At 52.7% G+C, this 20,788-nt stretch overlaps 1 protein-coding gene across 1 annotated transcript in view; it reads right to left on the reverse strand.

Annotated features, from left to right (window-relative positions):
- Positions 1–20,788, reverse strand: part of LOC111160061 (myosin XVIIIB) — a 232,652-nt gene that overhangs the window by 210,821 nt on the left and 1,043 nt on the right. Inside the window, 10 exon segments of the mRNA XM_022522870.1 lie at positions 5,881–5,944; positions 6,268–6,368; positions 7,186–7,328; positions 8,656–8,854; positions 13,446–13,622; positions 14,886–14,998; positions 15,707–15,773; positions 16,328–17,203; positions 17,205–17,591; positions 19,911–20,069. Of these exon segments, the coding sequence (XP_022378578.1) occupies positions 5,881–5,944; positions 6,268–6,368; positions 7,186–7,328; positions 8,656–8,854; positions 13,446–13,622; positions 14,886–14,998; positions 15,707–15,773; positions 16,328–17,203; positions 17,205–17,591; positions 19,911–20,069 (2,286 nt within the window).

The following is a 20,788-nucleotide window of genomic DNA, read 5'->3' on the forward strand; positions in this document are numbered from 1 at the left end:
GCTGGGAGCCTCTGGGGAGGGTCAGAGGGTTCCTGGAAGTAGTAGTGCATGAAGCAGACAGAATGTGCTGGTGGGCGGGTGGGAGGGGGCCGCGGGGAAAGGAAGTGTCTCCAAGCAGAAGGATGAGGGGCTGGGGGAGTGTGGTGCTTAGATCGTGCTGGCCTGTCTCGCTGCATGAAGGGCAGTGGGGAGCCTCGGGGTGCATCTGGGAGCTACTCTCTGATGGAGCCCAGGGCTACTGGAGGCCTCCCCAGCCGCCGAGGGGAAGCTGGTACGGGAGCACCGTCCTCCCTGAAGCCAGCCCTTAGAAGGAAAACGCTGAACATGCACTTGATTCTCTTGCAAAAGAAACATCCGTGCCCATAGAGGTGGGTGAACCTCATGGAGAATGTGGGGTGGACAGGACGGGTGATGGCCTGGAGCCTGGATCTCCCCAGAGCTGAGCCGTTATGCCGCATGCTCAATCTGATCCATTCACACCCTCTCTGGGCACTGGGAGCCATTTAAGGAGGGAGAAGAGGAAACATGGCTTGAGCACCTGCTACACTGGGCACTTCTACTCTATAAGGTAGGTGTGGGTCTCTCCGACCGACAAAGGAGGAAACTGAGGCTCAGAGAGGCCCTTGGAGCCACCCGACTGGGCAGGAGAAAATTCACTACTTGCCAGAAACTCTACTGTCCCCACTGCTAGCAGCAGATGGAGGAGCTGGGTATGGCTCTACCCATTCCCCAGGTGCAAACACTGAAGATAAATGACCCAAGAGGGCATGGTGGGTCGGACCCCAGAGCATGTGGCCTTCAGCCATGACACAGAATCAAGGTGACAGAGGTGGCCAGGCAATAGTGCCAGATTCGGGGTCAGGTCCAGCCCTGCCTTTGCCACATCCAAGCTGTGTGCTCTTAGGCAAGTAACTTCACCTCTCTGAGCCTGGTTACTGCTCCTGAAAGACAGATGTGATAATAATCCCTTTGCTCAAAAGACCATTAGGAGGATTCAAGAAGGGAGGGCTCTGGGCAGAGCCCCTGGCAAGAGGACACGATCTCCCATCTTCCCATTTGGAGACCATTCCTCCACAGTTGACAACTGAGTCATAAAAAATAAATGTGCCTTGGGCCAAAGCCTGGAAGGTAACAGCCAAAAGCACACTGCTGGGAGGCAAAGATGATTATTATTATCACTGCTGCTGGGCACTTAAAAAAAATCAGGCTAGGTTGCAGAAAAATAAATTATAGAGAAGAAGAAAATAATATGAAAGCTTTGTGATTTCAAATATGTCCCAGTGCCCTGACAGATCTCAGATGAGTTCCATTTAAAAGCTGAAAGTGGCAGGAAGCAAGGGCACAGGGCAGGAACCAGGAGCTGGGAGTGACAGTCTGAGTGGAGGTGGAACCTGGGGCAGGAACCAGCCCACAGGGCTCAGTGCTTCCGGCCTAGGCCCCCCTCCAGCTGACAGTCCCCCGCGCCTCATTCTGGGTTCTGCAACCACACTCCACTTTCCCCTTTGTATCAGGTGCTCCAAGGACCAGGAATGGTGGCCTCACTGCCCCTGGTTGACCTCACTCAGTGCACACCAGACCAGCTCATGCTCACCTCCTCCAGGCAGCCCTCCTGGATATGCCTCTACCCCTCCCAGCCTGACCTCAGCCGACACACCTCTAATTCAAGCACCTGTCATTCTGGCTTCGAATGATCTGCTACTATGGCCATTGAGTCCTTCACGACCGAGACCCAGCTGAGTTAGCTCTCTGTCAGCGCCTGGGAAACCATGAGATCAATAAATACCCATTGATGAGTCAATGTCAATGTCAATGAGCTGCTGCTGGTTAGCGCCCCTGAATCAGAGCCGTGGACACCGAGGTAGACTTTACCCACCCATTGCACCAGCCCCACGGTGCTCCTAATCCCATGTTTAAGGACCCCAGAGGCCAGGCCAGCTGAAGAAGAAGAGCCCCAAACTCTCAAATTCACTTCTCCGGGCTCCTCTGCGATTCCCAGCAAACCGCCCCTCCCCAACCCAACCAGCTCCCAGGACACAGGCATTGGATCCAAAGAGAGACACAAGATCCCCAAATCCCCAGAAAATGTCTTTGAAGATGCAGCGGGATAAATTAAATTGCAATTAATATAGTTCTGCCTACCACGGCCGCAAAATTTAAACAATTGAAAAGACGCGATTTTAGCCAAGTTGTGAGGGGGACTGCTCGTTCATTTATTCACTCAACAAACATTTATTGCTGTGTGCCCAGCTCAGTGTCAGGCCTTGTAAAATACATAAGCAGTGAAGCGAACACAGAAGACCTCCATCTTCTTGGACCTTAGGATGGTGGAGAGACAGACAATAAGCAAACAGACAGCGTGAAACATGATGAGAGATTGTCATCAATGGAATCACACACACACACACACACACACACACACACACACGAGCAGTGTGTGTGTGTGTGTGTGTGTGTGTCTCTCCCTGGACAGGGGCCTGGGAAGCAGGGGATAGTAATACTGGCACAGAGGCCCAGGATGGATGCACAAAGATATTTATCATCTCACTATTATATATATATTGTATATATTTTATATAGAGAGTATATTGCTGTATATATATTGTGTATATACACTATATATATGTTTTTTTAAAGTAATCTCTACACACAACAGGGGCTCAAACTCACGACCCCGAGATCGAGAGTCAAAACCCCACCAACAGAGCCAGACGGGTGCCCCCAAAATAAATGTTACATTAAAGATATAAACTAGAGGATAAAGATAAGGTCAATGAGACAAAAACAAGGTGTGGACTGCCAAGGGGCCTGGACTAGGGGCCTCATGGGTCCCTGAAGCCTTGCCCCACCCAACTGGTCCCAGGTTGCCATACAAGGTAATAGCGAATAATAATCCAAATCATAATATGATAATACAATTTGAGTGTCCAAGTATTTGATGGACCTCCTCTCATTTAATTTGGGAGCAAGGAGGACCTTAAGACAGATTATGTCAGAGCAGAACTGATCTGAGTCCATGGGACCAGCTAGGAGGAGGGGGAGACTCGGCCAGGGATGAAGTGAGCTATAGATTTGCCAGTAGAAATGCAGCACATATATTGGGGCGCCTGGGTGGCTCAGAGGGTTAAAGCCTCTGCCTTCGGCTCAGGTCATGATCCCAGGGTCCTGGGATCGAGCCCCGCATCGGGCTCTCTCCTTGGTGGGGAGCCTGCTTCCTCCTCTCTCTCTCTCTGTCTGCCTCTCTGCCTACTTGTGATCGCATTCTGTCGAATGAATAAATAAAAAAATCTTTAAAAAAAAAAAAAAAGAAACGCAGCACATATAGTTCAATTTGAATCTCTGATAAATGATGGGTATCTGATAGAGCAGGAATGCTGGCCTCATTACCCCGTCCAACTTCAATCTCCAGCTTACCTCCTTCAGGCAGCCTCCAGGCCTGCCCATGCAATATTTGGGGCATAATTATACTAAAAAAAAATTATTCTATGTGTGTCTGAAATTCAAATTTAACTGATCATCCTGTAGGATTTTTTTTTTTTTTTAGTTTTACTGAGTTATTATGGACAGGTACAAATTGTGTATTTTTAGGTGTACAATGAGATGATTTAGTATAGGTACACATTCTGAAATGACTGCCACAATGAAGTTAGTGAAGACATCCATCACTTCACATAGTTACCATTTTTGTGTGTGGCGAGAACAATTAAGATCCACTCTCCTAGGAAATTAGACGTACGCAATAATCACAGTTATGAACTATAGTCCTCGTGCTGTACATTTGGTCAGTTACAAGATGAAGTTCTGGGCATCCTGTATATTTGTGTGCTTAACCTGGCAACTTGGAGAGCTCGTACTTAGCAACTCCCATTCTTGGGGGTATTTCCTGACCACCACATGCCCTTACTGAGATAGTACTGGGACCACCCAGCCCCAGAAAACTAGCCCAGACTGGGATCAAAGAACAGTGAGCTTTCAGATTTTATTTTTGTTCTTAGAACACTGAGGAAAGTTTCCCTGGATACCTGCCAGGTAGCAGAGAGAACAAAGGAACACAATACCAGTTTCCGTAAATCAACTGGTCTAAAGAAAACACCCCCCAGAAACACACAAAAAAAGAAATCTACTTCAAAAGCCTGCCTGACACAGATTCCCGCTGTGACCCATTCCTGTGTGTGCAGACTGTTAACAAAAAGTCAGGCTGAGGAGAGCACACAAGGACCAGAAGCTGGAGCTCTTCTCCTCAAAAACAATCCTCTTGCACACTCAAATGGATACATTTGGCCAAAGTTCATGAACACAAATGGGAAAGCCCGGTGCCGGGATAGCCTCTCATCCGGAGCAGTCACGGTCAAGGTCTGGAGTCCTAACAGTTCCCCAATCATGGGGAGACAGGGTCTGGAAGAAAACCATACTGTGGATGCCTGCCAGGAAAATGGGGTGTTGGGGAAGAGTGGGTTAGCCCCCAGAATTTAAAGATGGAACAGCTACATCCTCTTACTCCTACTGCAGAAATCAGCTCCATGTCAGTGGTCCTTGGGGTGGGGGTGGGGGGGTTCCTGGACCAGCACCAGCAGCATCACCCGGGAACCTGGGAAGAATGCAGATTCCAAGGCCCTGCCCCAGACCTGCTGAATCAGTAACTCTGGAGAGTACCCAACAGTGTGTGTGCGTGTGTGCGTGTGTGCGTGTGCGTGTGTGTGTGCGTGTGTGTGTGTGTCTGTGTTTATGTGTAGATAGCTTCATTAACGTGTAATTGACAAAAGCTAAACGACTCATCCTTAGAAGGTATAATCTGACAAACTTTGATACATATCCTCATGAAACTATCACCTTAATAAAGACAATGAACATATCCATCAATCCATCACCTCCCAAAAGTTCCTGTTTATCACCCTTTCTCCCCTCCTCCTGCCCCACGCAGTGCACAGGCAACCACTGCCCTATTTTCTATCACTGTTGGTTAGTCCACAATTCATAGAGTTTCACATCTGTGGTGAACTCCTATTCAATCCTCAAAACCCTATTCAATGTCCCTGTAGCTAAGAAGCCTTCTCTGACTGAGACCAAGTAGCTCTTTCAACTATCCTCTGGTGCCCACAGCATCTTGGGCAAGTCTGGCATATTCGTATCTCACACGACTGCACTAATACCCGCATCCCTCTCTCCCAATTGAGTAAAAATTCATGAATGGAAACCATAATCCCAACACTTAGCACAGGCCTGGCACAGGAGCTGGTGGTAGGTGTGGCAGGGTGGGGGCGACTCAGAAAACAATTGGTAAGATATAAACAAATGGATAAAAGAATAAGCAAACAAGTCAACACCTTGCTTTTATTTTTAAACAAGAGACTACCATCTCTCCAGGTCCTACTCACAGAGCGTGTCTTCCAGGAAGCCGTCCCGGACTGCACCTACCCATGTGAATCACCAGTAATATATATTAATTGTACCAGATTGATGGATCTAGGCCAAGCCCTGTGCTCCACATTTTGTGTACATCATTTCTTTTACCCTTACCCCGACCCGATGAGGCAGATACTACTGTTCACATTATTTGCCCAAAAAGGAGACAGGTGTTCAGAGAGGTTGGGTCTGAGGTCATGTAGCTAATATGGGTCAGAGGCAGGGTTTGAGCCCGGAGCCTGCACGCTTACCTCTCCATATGCCACCTTCTGGCTCCCCTTACGTGTACAAGTTCCAGTTACCCTACAAGCCCAGGCCCCACAAATGTAGCCCTTGCGTCCCCCACACAACCGGTCCTTGCCAACCGTGTCCCCCACGGGCAAAGAAGAAGCGTCATGCAGGGAACCCCTCCGTCACGCTCCCATCCTGGCCACAGGAACACGCACATCCTCACAACCCTCAGAAGGACCTCCTCCTTACCTTGGGCCATATGCCCATGCCGAAGGAGTGACTCTCTGCCATCTGGTGCAGGTACAGCTCCGTCCTGGAAGCAGAGGAGGGACTGGAAGTCAGGGAGGGGCTGCCCACACCAGGGGCCTGGCAGAGCGCATAGTCCTCATGGTAGAGGGCTCCCTGCCATGGTCCGGATGGCCCCAGCGCCTGCGCCAGGTCCTAGTCCCATTTCTGGAATATTCTGCACTCCCTGCCCTTCTGTGGCCCTTCCTAAGTGCCAGGAAGCCCTGACATGAAGAACATAAACCACATACACCCAGGGGACAAGAAGCTAACGTGCTCCGGGGTCATATCTGAACAACCGACCTGAATGAGTCCTGGCCGCCTGCAAAGTTCAAAGATGCCATCACTCACCTGAGATCCAGGTCCAACCCTGCCAGCATCTGGGAGAAAACCTCGAAATTGCTTTCCCCTTCTGGCTGCCGGGCCACACAGCTCTTCTCCAAGAGCATTGTCTGCAATAGGAATGGACACGACGTGACTGGCCCACAGGGTACACCAGATGGCGGCCCCGTTGGGGCGCGCCCCTCTGCCCTGATGCACTCTTGGGGGCAACAGCTCAAGGCCGCACTCTGTCGGACACCTCCGTGTGGAACCTGCGCCCTCCTTTTTCCCACTGATTCAGAGCCCGTTCGGGGACTTGACTACTGCTGTAGACTCATTCCGATGAAAGCATCCAAAGGTAATAACAATTAAATGGAGCCACTCTCCAACATATTTGTATTTAACAGAAGCTTACCAACCTGACCCAAGTGGTGATTAACAGGGGAACTGCAGGGCTGGGACAGGAAAAGGACTTATTTGGCATCGGTGAGTTTTCTTTGAGTCTGGACATTATCCCAGCTCAGCATACAAACCATCCTTGTAATAACCTAATCCTATTTTCTCCTCAAGCAGCATGTTTGAGGTGGGAAGGGGAGCAGCACGGGTGATCGTGGAGATAGGAGCAAACAGACCATGTGTTGGATACACACAGCAAGGCCACAGAAGGCTGGCGAGCGTCTGTTTAATTTCAGCTTATGCTTTTAAGAGCCAGCTAATGAGAGGCTGGGTTACATATTTACCCATGAATATTTCATCCCTGCGACATTCGGAGGTGCAGACGGGCTAGCAATGCTCCGGGGTGCTGAGGGAGGATGGGGCCACGGCTTGGGGATCCACAACCATTAGGATACATGCCAGGGTCCCAGGTGGAGGCGTGACCTCTGCTGGGTGGAACTGGGACACTGCAGCACCCAGGGCCCTCCACCCCCGTCTGCCCAGAGCACCCACCTGGAGCTGAGCGGCTGCAACTCGCCCCGTGGCATTGAAGTCCAGCGACATCACCATGGCGACCCGGGTGGCATTGTAGCTGTGGCCAGTTGACACAGAGCCAAAAGCCCGGAGAACTGTGAAGGTAGCTCGGATCTTCTCCACTGTTGGAGGCATGGGGCAAGGCATCACCTATGGCCCAGGAGCTGCCACCCCACCTCTCACAGGACTACCTTCCCTGCTGGCAGCTGCACTGGTCCAAGCCCATCTGGCCCCAAGCCCCAGCAGGCTCCCCACCACCTCTCCAGCTCAGCACTAAACCACACACATTTCACTGCTGCCCAGGCTGTGTACTGCAAGCAGGGTGCAGGAGGAGCAAGACCAAGTCAAGGAGGGGAGACACGCAGGGCCAGGATAGATACAGCCCGATGACAGGGGCTGCCTGGGCCTGACGCAGAAGGGCAGAGCATGAACATTCTCAGACCTGCTCTGAGGGAGCTCACAGGGTAGCAGCAGCCTTGAAAAGCCCTCCAGTCTCTCCACAACTATTTATTGGGTACCTACTATATGCTAGACACTGTGCCAGGCACCTGGGTACAGCCAATCCTGACTCCCACCCCCCAACACATGCACTCACAGCAGAACTACATTTTGAGAAAGCCAAGACTAGTGCCTCTCCCCATTTTATCCCCAGCCCCTAACATGAGTCAGGTGAAGAGCAGGTGATCGATAAAGGCTTGGAACAACTGCAGCGAGACAGCAGCACACACACAGTAGTAAGGGGATTTGAATATGGGCTCTGCCTTTGCTAGTTATCTAACTTGGGGCAAGTCAACCTCTCTATGCCTCTGATACCCCATCTGAAGATGGGGATAATCATTGTACCCACATCTCTCCTTAAAGCCTAGCTGACACATCATTACCTCAAGGAAAGCTCCACTCCCCACTCCAAGGAAATCCCTTCTCCCCTCTCTTCTCCCCCCCCCACCTCTCTCCTAACAATCTCTGCTAGCACTGTGTGCAGAACATTCAAGTTTGGAATATATATGAAGTTCGGTTTCCCTTCTGGTTGTCAAATCCTCATGAGCATAGGCCCTGCCCTTCTGTCTTTACTTACTGTGTTCTCTGTACAGTTGAGCAGGTTGTGCACTGCACAAGGACACCTTTTCTAAGGGGCACATCATTTACATCATACAATCATAGGTTTATGTATTTATTAGGATGATTTCCCAGCACACAGCAGGCAAGCATTTAGTTCTAACAATGTCAGTATATGATGATTGTTCTGCACATAGCTGTGAATGTCTTGAGGAAGGTTGTCCAATGAACCACAGGTGGCCCTGCCCAGAAGCAAGGACAGGGTCTGCCCATCAATGCTCAGTGAATGCTAGCTGAATGGACATAAGGAGGAGAAACCCAGTGCCCACTCCAATTCTCCCCACCCTCCCCCACAACCCACCCCCAACACCTGTTCCCTGGAGACCACTATACCTGAGACCCTGCCATCCACACCACCTGCCATTGCCACCAGGTGCTCCAGGAGCTGCTCACAGCAGGTGGTCTTCCCAGCACCACTGCGGCCCAGGGCCACGATGCTCTGGTCTCTCCGCTGGCTCAGTAGCGCCCAGTATGCCCGCTGCACCAAGGAGCCCAGATGGGCTGGCAGGCCTTCCCTGCGGCCCTTGGGCACCTGCAGGAAGATATCCTAGGCTTCAGTCTTCCCACCCCGCCAGTGCCGAGGGAGCATTCCAAGAGGGTGCCCCACCCCAGCCTTGAGCCCAGATTCATGTCCTGTCATCCTACCCCAGCCTTTTCAGAGGAGTCTTGAAGGTAACCAGCAAAAGCCCAGCCTTGGGGTCTAGTCTTGCCCTGACCCACTGTGAGTCCTTCAGCAGCCTTTGAGCCCACTCCAAGTCTGGATCTCCTCTCTTGCTCCCCGGAGGCTTGTGTTAACTCATTATTGGATAGTACTTGCCTGGAATGAGGCAGCTTGATAAAATGGCAAGATTGATTAGTAATGTCTGCCATGGAAACAGAACGAGGCATGGGGTAGCTAGTGCTATGTATACCATGTATTTGCCATAACAGTTTTAGGTAATACCTTAGATCCTTCACTCCATTCAGCCATCCACTCAGCCATTCATTTACTCTTCATTCAATTAAAAAAAATTACTGAATGTCTACTACATGTGAGACACTGTTCCAGGCACTGGGGGGCACAGCACTATACAAATCGTGGAAAGGAAAGCCCAACCAACCATGAAAAGATACCATTATATACCTATTAGAATGCCTAAAAAATTAAAAAACTAATTTTTAACACCCACTACCAAGTTCTGGTGAAGATACAAAGCGACTGGACTTCTCATACAATGCTAGTAAGAAGGCTAAAATGACACGGTCACTCTGAAAAAGAGTGAGATGTACGCTCAGCATCCAACCCGGCAATCCCGTTCTTAAGTATTTACCCTAGAGAAATAACTGTGTGTGTTCACCAAAAACCTTCAATGGCACCGGTTTTATTGGACATATATTCAAAATCACTGGAAATTAGGAACAACCATTGGCAAAAATTGCCATTTAACGAGGGAAAGAACGTAAGCAGCCATCGCCGTTTGAGCACTGAAAGTCCCCTGTTCCAGAAAACCCCTCCATCCTGGGGAAATCAGGACAGCTGGTCACCCAGTGAGTGGATAGGCCAGGGCACACACGCCATACAAGAACCACGGGCCAGTGGCTGCAGTGACATGGGTGAACATGAAATGCATCGTGGGACGTAGAAGAAGCCAATTCAAAGGTGACTGGCTGCACCATTCCAATGACATGACTTTTCAGAAAAGGCCCAACTCTAGGGACAGAAAAAAAAAAACCCAGATCAGTGGCTTCCAAGGGTAGGACGTGGGAATGGAGGGTGACTATACGGGGACCAGAGGACTAGGAACGGCCCTGTAATTGATGGTGCAGTTGGTTACCCAACTACCCGTGTGTGGATGAAACTTACAGGTCTGTAGGCTGGAAAGGCTGAACCAAACCGTATGTAAATTATACGTTAATGAATCTGACTTAAAACAAAACAGCCCTGCCCCATGGAGCTTGCTTTCTGCTGGGAAGAGCCAGATGATAAAGAAAACAAAGAATTAAACTAGATCTCATGGGAGACATTGTAAAGCCATGAGCCTGAATGAGATCACCAAGGAAGTGGGTGTTTAAAGAGGAGGAGACAGGGCTCCTGGGTGGCTCAGTGGGTTAAACCTCTGCCTTCGGCTCAGGTCATGATCTCAGGGTCCTGGGATAGAGCCCTGCATCGGGCTCTCTACTCAGAGGGGAGCCTGCTTCCCTTCCTCTCTCTCTGTCTGCCTCTCTGCCTACTTGTGATCTCTCTCTCTGTGTCAAATAAATTAATAATATCTTTTAAAAAAATAAATAAATAAAGAGGAGGAGACAGAGGTGTGGGACAGGCACTGGGTCTTGGGGAGGTCAGGGAGACCAGCCGTGAAGGAGGCTGAGGAGGAGGGCCGGCAGGACAGAAAGAAAACCAGGACAGGGGAGACCTGGAGCTCAGGAAGGGAGGGTCTGCAGGAGGAGGGGGGCGTGGCTATGCCAAACGCCCTGGGGAGTAAGGGTGGGGCAAGTAAGGGGAAACCAGAGACTGGAGCATTTGGCAAAGTCTGCTTAGTGTGGCCTTTGGGTGGAAAGCAAGAGGCTGACAGGAGGCAGAGTGGTCAGTGGAAAGGGCACACACATCCAAAATGGGCAGGGCAGTGGGCCCGGCTGGAGGAAGACATCCAAAGCTTGGCATGACAAGTAGGTGAATACGGGGCCCAGCAACACCCCATCTACCCTCTCCACTGCCTTAGCAGGGCCAGGGGCTCAAACCCCCACATGGTGGCTCTTCCCTTCACCTAGACCTTTGGCCTTGGGCTGAGGGCCGCCCCCAGTCGTCGGCTGGCCTCCCCTCCCCAAGACACCCAGACACAATAATGAGTCCCTGTCCTGACACAAAAAACAGGGCCCAGCAGGATCCCCAGAGCTGGCAAAGGTGGGACACGCCCCCACACTGGCTGGACATGGCCTTCAGGCTGGCCTTCAGGTGGGCCTTCAGGCATGCCGCAGGCAGAAGTTTCTAGGATCTGAATCCCAACGCTGCCTCCCACTCTGGAAACGCTGAAGTTCAGGGAACAGGCTATCCCACCTGTCAGCCCCCTCGGGGGCGGGCGGAGGGCTAGAAGGGGAGGATCCTCCTAATCCAGGCCCCTCTGTACATAAACAGGTGTGCATATGCACACGTGCCTTGCATGTTGGCACATAGGAGTGCTCACGGGCACACACATCCAACTGTGGCAGAGGCCACAGTTACACAGAGCTGTACCCATCTACACTGCACACATTCACACCCATGCTCACACCCACACACCCTGCGCCCCCAGGCACACACTCAACTCCCAGCCATCCCCAGTGAGAGAGCCCTCCCCGCCAGCATCGCCCCAGTGCCCGCCCAGCCCATCTTGGGGGTGGCCCCAGGCCCAGGCTCACCACAGGTCACTGCTCCCACCTGGTGGCCATTGGAGGAACCACATGTGACTCAGCCAAAGTGTAGAAGGGGGTTTCAGGTTTGGGTTTGGGAATCTGGACCTTTGAGGGGGTCCCATCCCCATCCCAGAGTAACAGGGACCTGGTGCATCACCTAACTCCTTACAAGGCATATTCCCAAAGCCTGCACTTTCGGCTTCTCAGCCCAGATTCTGTAAAGAATGCCTCAGTCCAGAACAGTCAGCGAGAATCTGGCTCACTGTAGGGGTCTGTACAAAATCTCCCAGAGGCTTCCAAGGAGCAAGAGGAACCATGCAGCTTCTTGGGAGGCTCGGAGGCCTGAGGCTGCACGAGCGGAAGCATAGCCCTCACAGCAAGGGAGGGGAGGGTGCACAGGCCCCCAGACAGCGGGGCTGGGGAGCACGTGATGGGGTGGTGTGGTGTGTCCTGGAGAAGAGGGGTCTTGAAGGGGGATTCAGAACCACTAGCCCTTTTTTTTTAATGGAATTTAGCATCATTCGGGGGCTATGGATAGATTTGTCCCTTGGCCCCCCAAGAAGTAGCTTTTCATCCCCAGTTAACAGACGAGAGAACAACAAGGCCGAAGAAGGTCGTGATCATTCCAAGGCACTCAGGGGGCATTAGAAGCTGTGCTAGAGGCTCATGCTTTCCCCAATCACGAAGTCCTCACCACGGTGCCCAAGTAAGACCTCCAGCAGGTGTCCTGCCTGCACTAGATCCCATTTCCATCAGCACAGAAGACCGTCTCCCACCTCTGCTGAAGACCCCCTCCCCCAGAAGCTGGCATCATGCTCAGGGAAAAAGCCAGAATCCTTACAGCCACGTGGAAGACCTGCTGTGATCAGTCCCCACTGGTCCAGGCCTCCCCACTCTCTCTCCAACAATCAGCTGCTCTACCCACCATTGTCTTTGTCAGTGGGGGCCTGTCTTCCCCCTCCAGAACGGAAGCACCACAAGGACAATCTGTCTGTCTTCCTCCCTGCTTTTGTCCCCCCCATGCCCTGCATGGAAGAGACTCTCCCTCAGTGTCTCAACCAACAGCCTGGGGAACCAGGAGACTATGTGGTTCAGGTGGCCAGGGTGTGGCTGCAGACATCGCCACAAGGGGGCGCTGAGAGATTGCATTTTCTGGGACAGTCTGCCAAAAACCGGCCATTTCTCCACTTTGCAGGGAGGAAAAAAAAAGGAAAAGCAGAATCAATCGGGGCTTCTGGTTCCCGATTTATGTGGGTGTCTGGAATTCTCGAATGTGCAGTATGGGGTTTGAGGCGCAAAAATACTGGCGGCCTGGGTTTCACACCCAGCTCTCCCCCTTGCAGAACTGGAGGGCTGGCCCCACAGATCTCGTCTGCAACAGGCAGCAGGTAAAGGTCCTATCTTTTCAGGGATGTGTGAGTATTAGCTGAGATACTCTGAAAAGGTACTTGAAGTAGCATCTGGCCCAGAGCTGATATTCGTTCAATATTTCTGTCATGATTATAGTCTTTAATGCCCCTGTTTTTTTCCAACCCTGATTCATCCATCATTCCCCTCTCCAGAGGGGGACTCAGGTGGTCCTTGATGCCCACGATGCCCACAATGCCCCAGATCCTCCATCTGGCAGGATGAGACTCACAGACAGGTTTGCAGGGGGCTCCAGCTGCCCCCTGCTCTCCCCTGAGATGCAGAGGGGACACCACCCCACCCGTCAGGCACCCTTGCCTTGCCCGTGTCCCCATGGTCCTGCTTACCTTGCCTGCAGAGGGCGCTGGGGACCCTGGGGACTGGAGGACGATCAGGTCTGGCCCCTTGAAGGTGTGGGGCAGCTGCGCCCGGTAGCGGTGGAGAAGTGTGTTCAGGACACTCGATTCATTGATACTGACCAGGGAGGCCAGGTCCTCAGCCTGGTCCAGCTCAGGGGGGTTAGCCTGTGAAGCATCACGCAAAGTGTCCTGTGGGCCTCCATACTACTGCCATCACCCCTACACACACACACACACACACACACGCACGCACGCATGCACACACACACGCACACACGCATGCTCGCATGCACACACGGCCCCAGTGACCCTCTCCCTGGAGAGCTGTTTCCCTCAGACCAGGACAGAAAGTGAGGACTCCGGAGAGAGAGAAACAGAACCATACAAATGAAATAAGGACAACCCTGCCATCACTGCCCAGGGAGGGGAGAGGCTCCAAAGAGAGCCAGCAAGATTCGGACAGCCTCCCGTGTCTCAAACACCACAAGAAGGGGGTTGTTCCAGAGAAAGCAAGTGTGCGTGCCTGTTGCCCCCTCTCTGGGTCTTGCCAGGGAGTCCTGCAGGTGCTCTGTGAGACTCGGGGATGAAGGCCAGTGGCCAAATAGCCCCATTTCTCTGATAGCCCATCATGCATTGATCCTTTGGAAATATGCCCAAATTCTTCCGGAAGCAAGGGATGACTGCAGTTTCTCCTTGGGGCAGCCATTCCAAAAGCCTTCCTACTATTCTTTCCAGCTTCAGAGAGTTTTCTGGGCCCAGTGCTCTGGAGTTTGGGTTAAGCCTGGGCTCCTTGCAGGTCAGCGGACACGGGCCCACTACAAACTGTAAATACCAGCAGGAGTAGAGGTCCTGGGGCCAGCAGAGGGCAGAAAAGGAGGAATAATGAATGAGACCCTCAAGGAGCTGCTGGAAGAAACATCTTCTTGAGAGGTGGAAGAGGACTAGGACAGGACCCTTTTTCCCCATCATTAGACTCTAAATCTCAAAAAGATTTATGGTGTATTACAAAAATTATACAAAATGTAGTTGGGCTTCTCAACCAAAAGAAAAGTTAATACCCCCAAATAATAGGCCATTGATACCTAAGCTATAGCTGCACATTTGGCTCTGAGTTCCCTGGCAGCCAGGGTGAAAAGGGAAACATGCATTGTAGTACGATTTGCAATGTCCATAAAACGAAAAGCAAGCACTTTCTTGGATCAAGCAGAACTCCCAGTTCTGACACATATGTCTGTTCTTGTGTCCTTGCTAAGAGAACACTGGGATAGAGCAACGACTCCATGACAATATACTGGGAGGAGAGCAACAGAGGTCAATGATGGTTTTCCTTACCACTCCCTCCAGCATGTGCAGTCAGGTACAGGACCTCTCTTGCAGGGCTGGGGAAAGAAGGTGTGGAACAGGCGGGGAGGGGGATGTAGGACTCACCCTATGAACATGCTCCTCATCCACCTCGGTGATGGTTTTGTCAGCATCGATGAGAAGTCGTACCCTTCCTGCCGGCAGGTCAGCTGTTCCCTCATCTGGCTTCAGCACAGTTGCTGGTGACAGCCCAGAGAGAGAGAGAGAGAGAAAGGCTCTAAGCCGAATGGTCAGACCACAGAGCTTATAGAAGGATCAAATTATGACCCTGAACCTTTTGAGGACAGAAGCTGAGTCTGGGTCACTTGGGCTTTCATCATCTGGCTCAGTGCCAGGCTCAGGGTAGGAACCCCAGTACTGAGGTGCACTGACCCATCTTGTATCTAGACTTGGGAGGGGAGACAATGCCATACGGGCTGCCACTTCCCATTCCAGGGTCCATGGCAGACATCACTAATCAATCACTCTGCACAGCTGTGTTCTGACGGGGACGCATAATTGCTTCTCAGTAGAGTGTGGTCACAACAAATTGACAAAAGTGGGCTCTTGAGGTGAAATCTCTTTGGCCATTTGCACTATGCCTCATTGCCTCAAGGAACCCTAGAGGAGACAAACAATGCTCAGGGCATTAGTGACTTCATTAAATAATGAATTCCCGAGGGGCAATTGCCTTTGGCAAGATCAGCTGCGTGGGTCAAATGACACTCAACTCTTCCCAATCCAAAAGCCACAGACTCCTATCCTATACTCGGTTGCTCCTTGCCCCTCCCTTCCTGCACCCACCCTCCCCGCAAACTGTGATTTAGCAAATTAGACTAGCAGTGAAGGGGATGTGAGAAGAAAATACTTAGACCCTCCCCTACTTAGGTGCTAACACCCCTGATTACCAAGAGTAAATCCATCCTTCTGAACCAGCCAGACTTTCTCTGCCTCGTACCATCTGTCCTCTGGAGCCTGAGAGCAAAGATCACATAAATCAGACCAAGAAGACACTGCCCGCCCCACCCCCCAACACCGAGTCAGCAGAGAACCTTTTACATGGGAGTTTCTCACTGTGTGATCTGGGACCACTGAAATCAGAATTTCCCCAAGGGAGAGCAAGGAGGGGGCTGTTTATTTGCAGGGAAATGCGCTGGCCCTACCCCTGGCCTTTTGAATGGAGGCTCTGAGGCGCGGCCCAGGAATCTGCATTTTGAGCACTCTACAATTTGCACAACCCCAAGTTTGAGAAATACCATGTGACACCATGAGTGGACATCTCCCACCCTTGGGACCGCCTTCATGCTTCCTCCAGGACAGGGATAATGGGGGCCTCCAGACCCCAGCATATCGAAGCGTATCGAAGAGGAAGTGCTATGCCCTCTTCTTGAGCGGGTAGTCCCTCTCCAATTCCCTGTGCATCTCCTATCCTGCCATATGCACCCCCAGGAGCAGGTCTTTCCCATCCCTCTCTCTCTGGAGGGCGCCTCTCTTGCCCTGCCCCACTCGCCGGGGCTGCAGTCCCTCACCTGATCCGAGTCTTTGCTCCCCTCTGGCCGGTCTGGCCCCTCTTTACTCTCCTTCTGAGTCCGAGGCCTTTCTGCCTGGCCCTCCAGAGCAGATAGTCTGGGTCCTTCCGGCTCCGTCTCCAGGGCCTCGGCCCCATCATCTGCTCCCACACAGGACTCCCCAGCTTTCTGCCCTCTGCTTTCCGGCTGGCCCTCCTTCCCAGCAGGCTCTGGGGTCTCTCTGCCTGCACCCACCTCCTTGGGGGCTGTAGGACCCTTCTCTGTCTTCCCCCCAGCTTTACCTGCCTCTCCAGACTCACCCTGAGGTTGCCCTTTCTTGACTACCTTAGCCTGGGGCTCTGCTGCCTTCCCAGGCACACTCTGAGGCTCCCCCACTTTCTCTACCTTTCCAGGAGCTTCCCCCACCTTCCCTGGCTGCCCCTGCCGTTGGCTCACTTTGTTCTCCCTGCTCTGTGGTTCCTCTGTCTTCTCTGACTTTCTTGGGAGCATACTTTCTTTGTCCTTCTTACTCTGGGAACCGTCCCACTTGCTCCTTCTGCCCAGGGAAACTCCCCACTTTCTCACCTGGATTTGGGCTCCAGCCCCCTTCCCTTCACCCTGCTCCTTGGAGAGATTTCCCTTTGCCATCTTGTTTGGGGGGTCCCCTCCCCCTTTCTCTGCTGTCTCCTGCCTCTCCCCTTCGCATGGCCCCTCTCTCCCCTGGACCTCACCCCCTTTCAGCCCTTTGGTCTGGGGGGCCCCGCCACCTTTCTTCCCTGCACTTTGTTTAGTTGGTAGCACCTTTCCTGGGTCCCCAGTACCCTCAGTCTGAGTCTTCTCAGCCTTTGGGGCTGCGTCCTTAGTGCCATCCTGGGGACCACGAGGAGTCCCAGGAGTCCCTCCCTTTTTTTTCCCCTCCAGGGTCTGTGGCCGGGGGTGCGGTCTTGCAGGTGGGAGCATCAGGGGGCTGGGTCCGCTGCTCTGGCTTGGCTGAGTCCGGGTCCAGCTTGGCCACCATCAGCAGCACGTCACCCCTCTGCACACCTCTCTTGAAGGGCAGGGGTTTTTTGGGCGGTGTCCCCCCAGTGCCAGATTCCTGAGGCTTCTCGCCATTGATGCTGGTCATTGGCACGGGGTCTGTGGGGCTGACCCCCTCGGTCTCCTTGGCCGGAATGTTGGAGTTCTGTGGAGAGCTTGACTGGTTGCCTTGGCTAATTTGCTGGTTTCCGGATTTGGTGCCACTGTTGGACCTGCTCTTGGGTTGGCTGGTGGAAATTTCTGGGGTCTAGGAGAGAGAGGCCACAACCACACTTAGCTCCTTGCTGACCTGCAGGATTTGGGCCAAACAAGATAAGCAACCCTACCCTCCCTCAATCCCACCCATGGACTCTCCTCCTTTGGATTTTGTTAGTTACCCAAACCTCCAGTCTGCTCTGCGGGGGAGGTGGTGCCCCCAGAATCACTGAGGCCAAGAGGCAACTCACACACGTCCATTTTACAGATGAGCAAAGCAAGGCCTCGACCACACAGGGTGGTGGGACCTAGAACCCAGCTCTCCCAACATTCACTATGGGTCTCTTTCTGCCTCAGGGTGGTTCCAGCCTCTTCCTGTCTCTCCCTGACTGCCTGGCCTTCAGAAAACCAAGTCAGCTCTCTCAGCTTCCTTTCACCTCCCTGCAAACTGGGGACAGAGTCTGATGGCTCCTTGCAAGGATTACATGAGGACCTTGTGCTGGGTGGGGCACCAGGTCTGCTAGGGTAAGGAGAGAATCCAGTTAGCTACCGCTTAGGACAAGAAAATTAAATTGGCAAAAGCCAGTCAGGGCTCACAGCCTCGCAGACACATGAGCTCCAGCCCCAGGAACGTCTTGGCCCACAGTCCAGACACCTGCTGTGGTCTGAGGCTTGTCCATTCTGCGTCCTGGCTCTGAGTCTCTGGCTCGGCCCTGGGGTGACAGTTTGTTCCCATCCTGTGCTCAGTTCTGCTTCTTCACTTGTGCCCCTTGACGTGAGCACGGCCTGCAGCCTTGTGGGACACTTGCCTACCCAGGCCTCTGTGGCCACACTAGCCAACTTGCTCCCTAGATTGGCCCTTCCCGAGGCAGCTTGCCCGAGCAGAGAACACATAGACTCCTGTCCTGGCTCAGCCTCTGTCTGGCCTTATGACCTTGAGCAAGTTGCTTGACCTCTCTAAACCTCAGTCCCTGCCTCTGAGAAGTGGGTGTAATCCCATCTACCCCATTGTGCAGAGGAGCTCAAGGGAGTCCGTGAGCGGCAAAGTGAACCCCATCTCGTAGTAAACAGCACACGCTCACGACCTAACCACAGTCTCTGGAGGTTGACTTTGGCCCCACGTGTGCCCGGCTCAGGCAGGGGTGGGGACAGAGCCCATCCTCCCTGTAATCTGCCCCCAGAAGCCTTGGCAGGGATATTTCCACAGTTGCTGCCGTTCAGCTGCTGGAGAGCCTCTTGGAGGCAGGGAAGCCATTGTAATCGGACAGGTGCGGGCACGTGGGGGGCTGGACAGGCTCACAACAGCTGAACAGGGGTGGGAGGCAGAGCCAGGCTGGTCACTGGGCGCAAGCCAACTCCAGCCCCCAGGGCCACCAGAACGCTCAGCCTAATCATTGCAGTATTTGCTCCATCCCAAGGGGTTGCTGGAGAGACAGGAGGAGATGCCCTGTCTGTCCGACAGTAATATACCCAAGCCCACCTGCCTGGTGTCCAGCCTCATCATCCTGCCCGGGGTTCCCTGGCTAGGGAGGGAAGGGAGGGAGGCAGCACTGGCTACCATCAGGGTTGAACTTGCAAGTCCTTAAAGTACAGGGGCTGTATCTTGTCCTACGACAGCTTCCGTTCCGCAGCACTATTCAGAACAATTAGGGGATTTAGCAAACACAGACCAATCAAAAATGATGCCAGCTGCAGCTGAGTACGAGGTCCCTACTTGTGCCAAGCATTAACCCTCTAATGATTGGCATGTGGCCCTTCCGAGGGACTCAAGGGAGGGGCAGCTGGAGGGCGCTGGGTGGCACAGCTGGTGTCGTGCCTGTTTGCCCCCTGCTATGGAGAGGTTTCCGTATTATAACAACCAATACACCTATAACCAACAACTGAACATAACCAGTCACTCAGGATCTTTTCCATGTAAAGTAAGCCAACTCCACGTCCTTAGCTAACATCAAGCTTCCTCTTTCTGCAAAAGTAGGGGTAAAAAGATCCCCACAATTGCACATCAGCTCATAGCCTTCATTCAGTCTTTAAAGAACCATTCGTTGAGCTCCCCTCTAGGCCAAATTCTACAGGAGGGGCTCCATATATGTCACCATGCCAACCACAGTTAAGGCAGACTCAGAGGGTGCTGTGGGAATTGGAGGAAGGAAGGCAATAGCAGAGCTTTCCAGAGATGTACTATTTGAGCTGGGTTTTGAAGGAAGCATAGGAGTTCAGTAGATCACCTGAAGAAAGGACATTCCTCCAAGTGGGGAGAACAGAAGTGAAGGCAAGATGGTGGCTGACTTGGGAGGCTCATAGGACAGGACGGTGGGGGTTGACTGGCATCCCCTGGCACCCAGTCCCCTTCCCCAGGGTGGGGGGCACTTACCTCTTGTTCTGGAGAGGCGAGTGCTGCCTCTTTCCTCAGCCTTGCTTCCTTGGACTCTTTCTCAGTCTCCCGGACCAGTTGCTTAATGAAACCCCCTGGGATGACAGAGAAAAGGGGAGGGGGCGAAGACGGTGGAGGGCTCTTGTCCTCCTCCCGAATCTGTGTTTGCAGAAGCAAAGAAGGAAAAAGCTCAGTGAGTGAACCAGTGGGAGCAAGCAGACCTTTGAGAAGTTGGCAGTGGAGCCCAGGAGGGAGCCAAGGGGGACATATATGACCAAGCATGTGTATGAAGCAGATGAGGTTGGGCATGGTTCTGGGATGCCTTGAGACGGCGCATGGAAATGGAACGCATGAGCAGCAGAGGCCACCTTGTCCTTGTGATTTCTGCCCAGACCGAATTTCCTCATTATGTGAGTTTGGCCCGTCAGTTCCCTTCCTTGGCTTGGAACAGACTCAGGGAGGACCCGGTCTGTAAGGAACTTTTCCATTGTCTGAAAGGGGATGGACCCCAGGAAACCAGGCACATTCCCCACCTCAGCTTGCAGTTAAAATACCAGACTGATCACCTACGGCACACCAGGAAGGTGGGAGGGTAAGGAATGGTTTATAACCATTCCTGACCCAGGGCTGTGGCTTCTTGAGGGTCCTTACACCAGGACCCAGACAGCCAGGGGCTCCCCAGCACTGGCTCCTAAAGCTGGCAGGCTGGATGCTGGCATTTTACACCAGAAACATGGCCTCAGCCCAAGCTGGCTGGAGTTGGCATGTCGCTGAGTCTCCTGCATGGACTGCAACAACATAGGGACTGAGACAATGGGACCTGCTCCTGCCAACCGGGATGTATCTTTAACTGGCATCACTGTGACCACCCAGGAGGG

Source organism: Enhydra lutris, unplaced genomic scaffold, assembly GCF_002288905.1.
Source record: "Enhydra lutris kenyoni isolate GAN:26980312 unplaced genomic scaffold, ASM228890v2 scaffoldscaffold73, whole genome shotgun sequence".
Taxonomy (NCBI): Eukaryota; Metazoa; Chordata; class Mammalia; order Carnivora; family Mustelidae; genus Enhydra; species Enhydra lutris.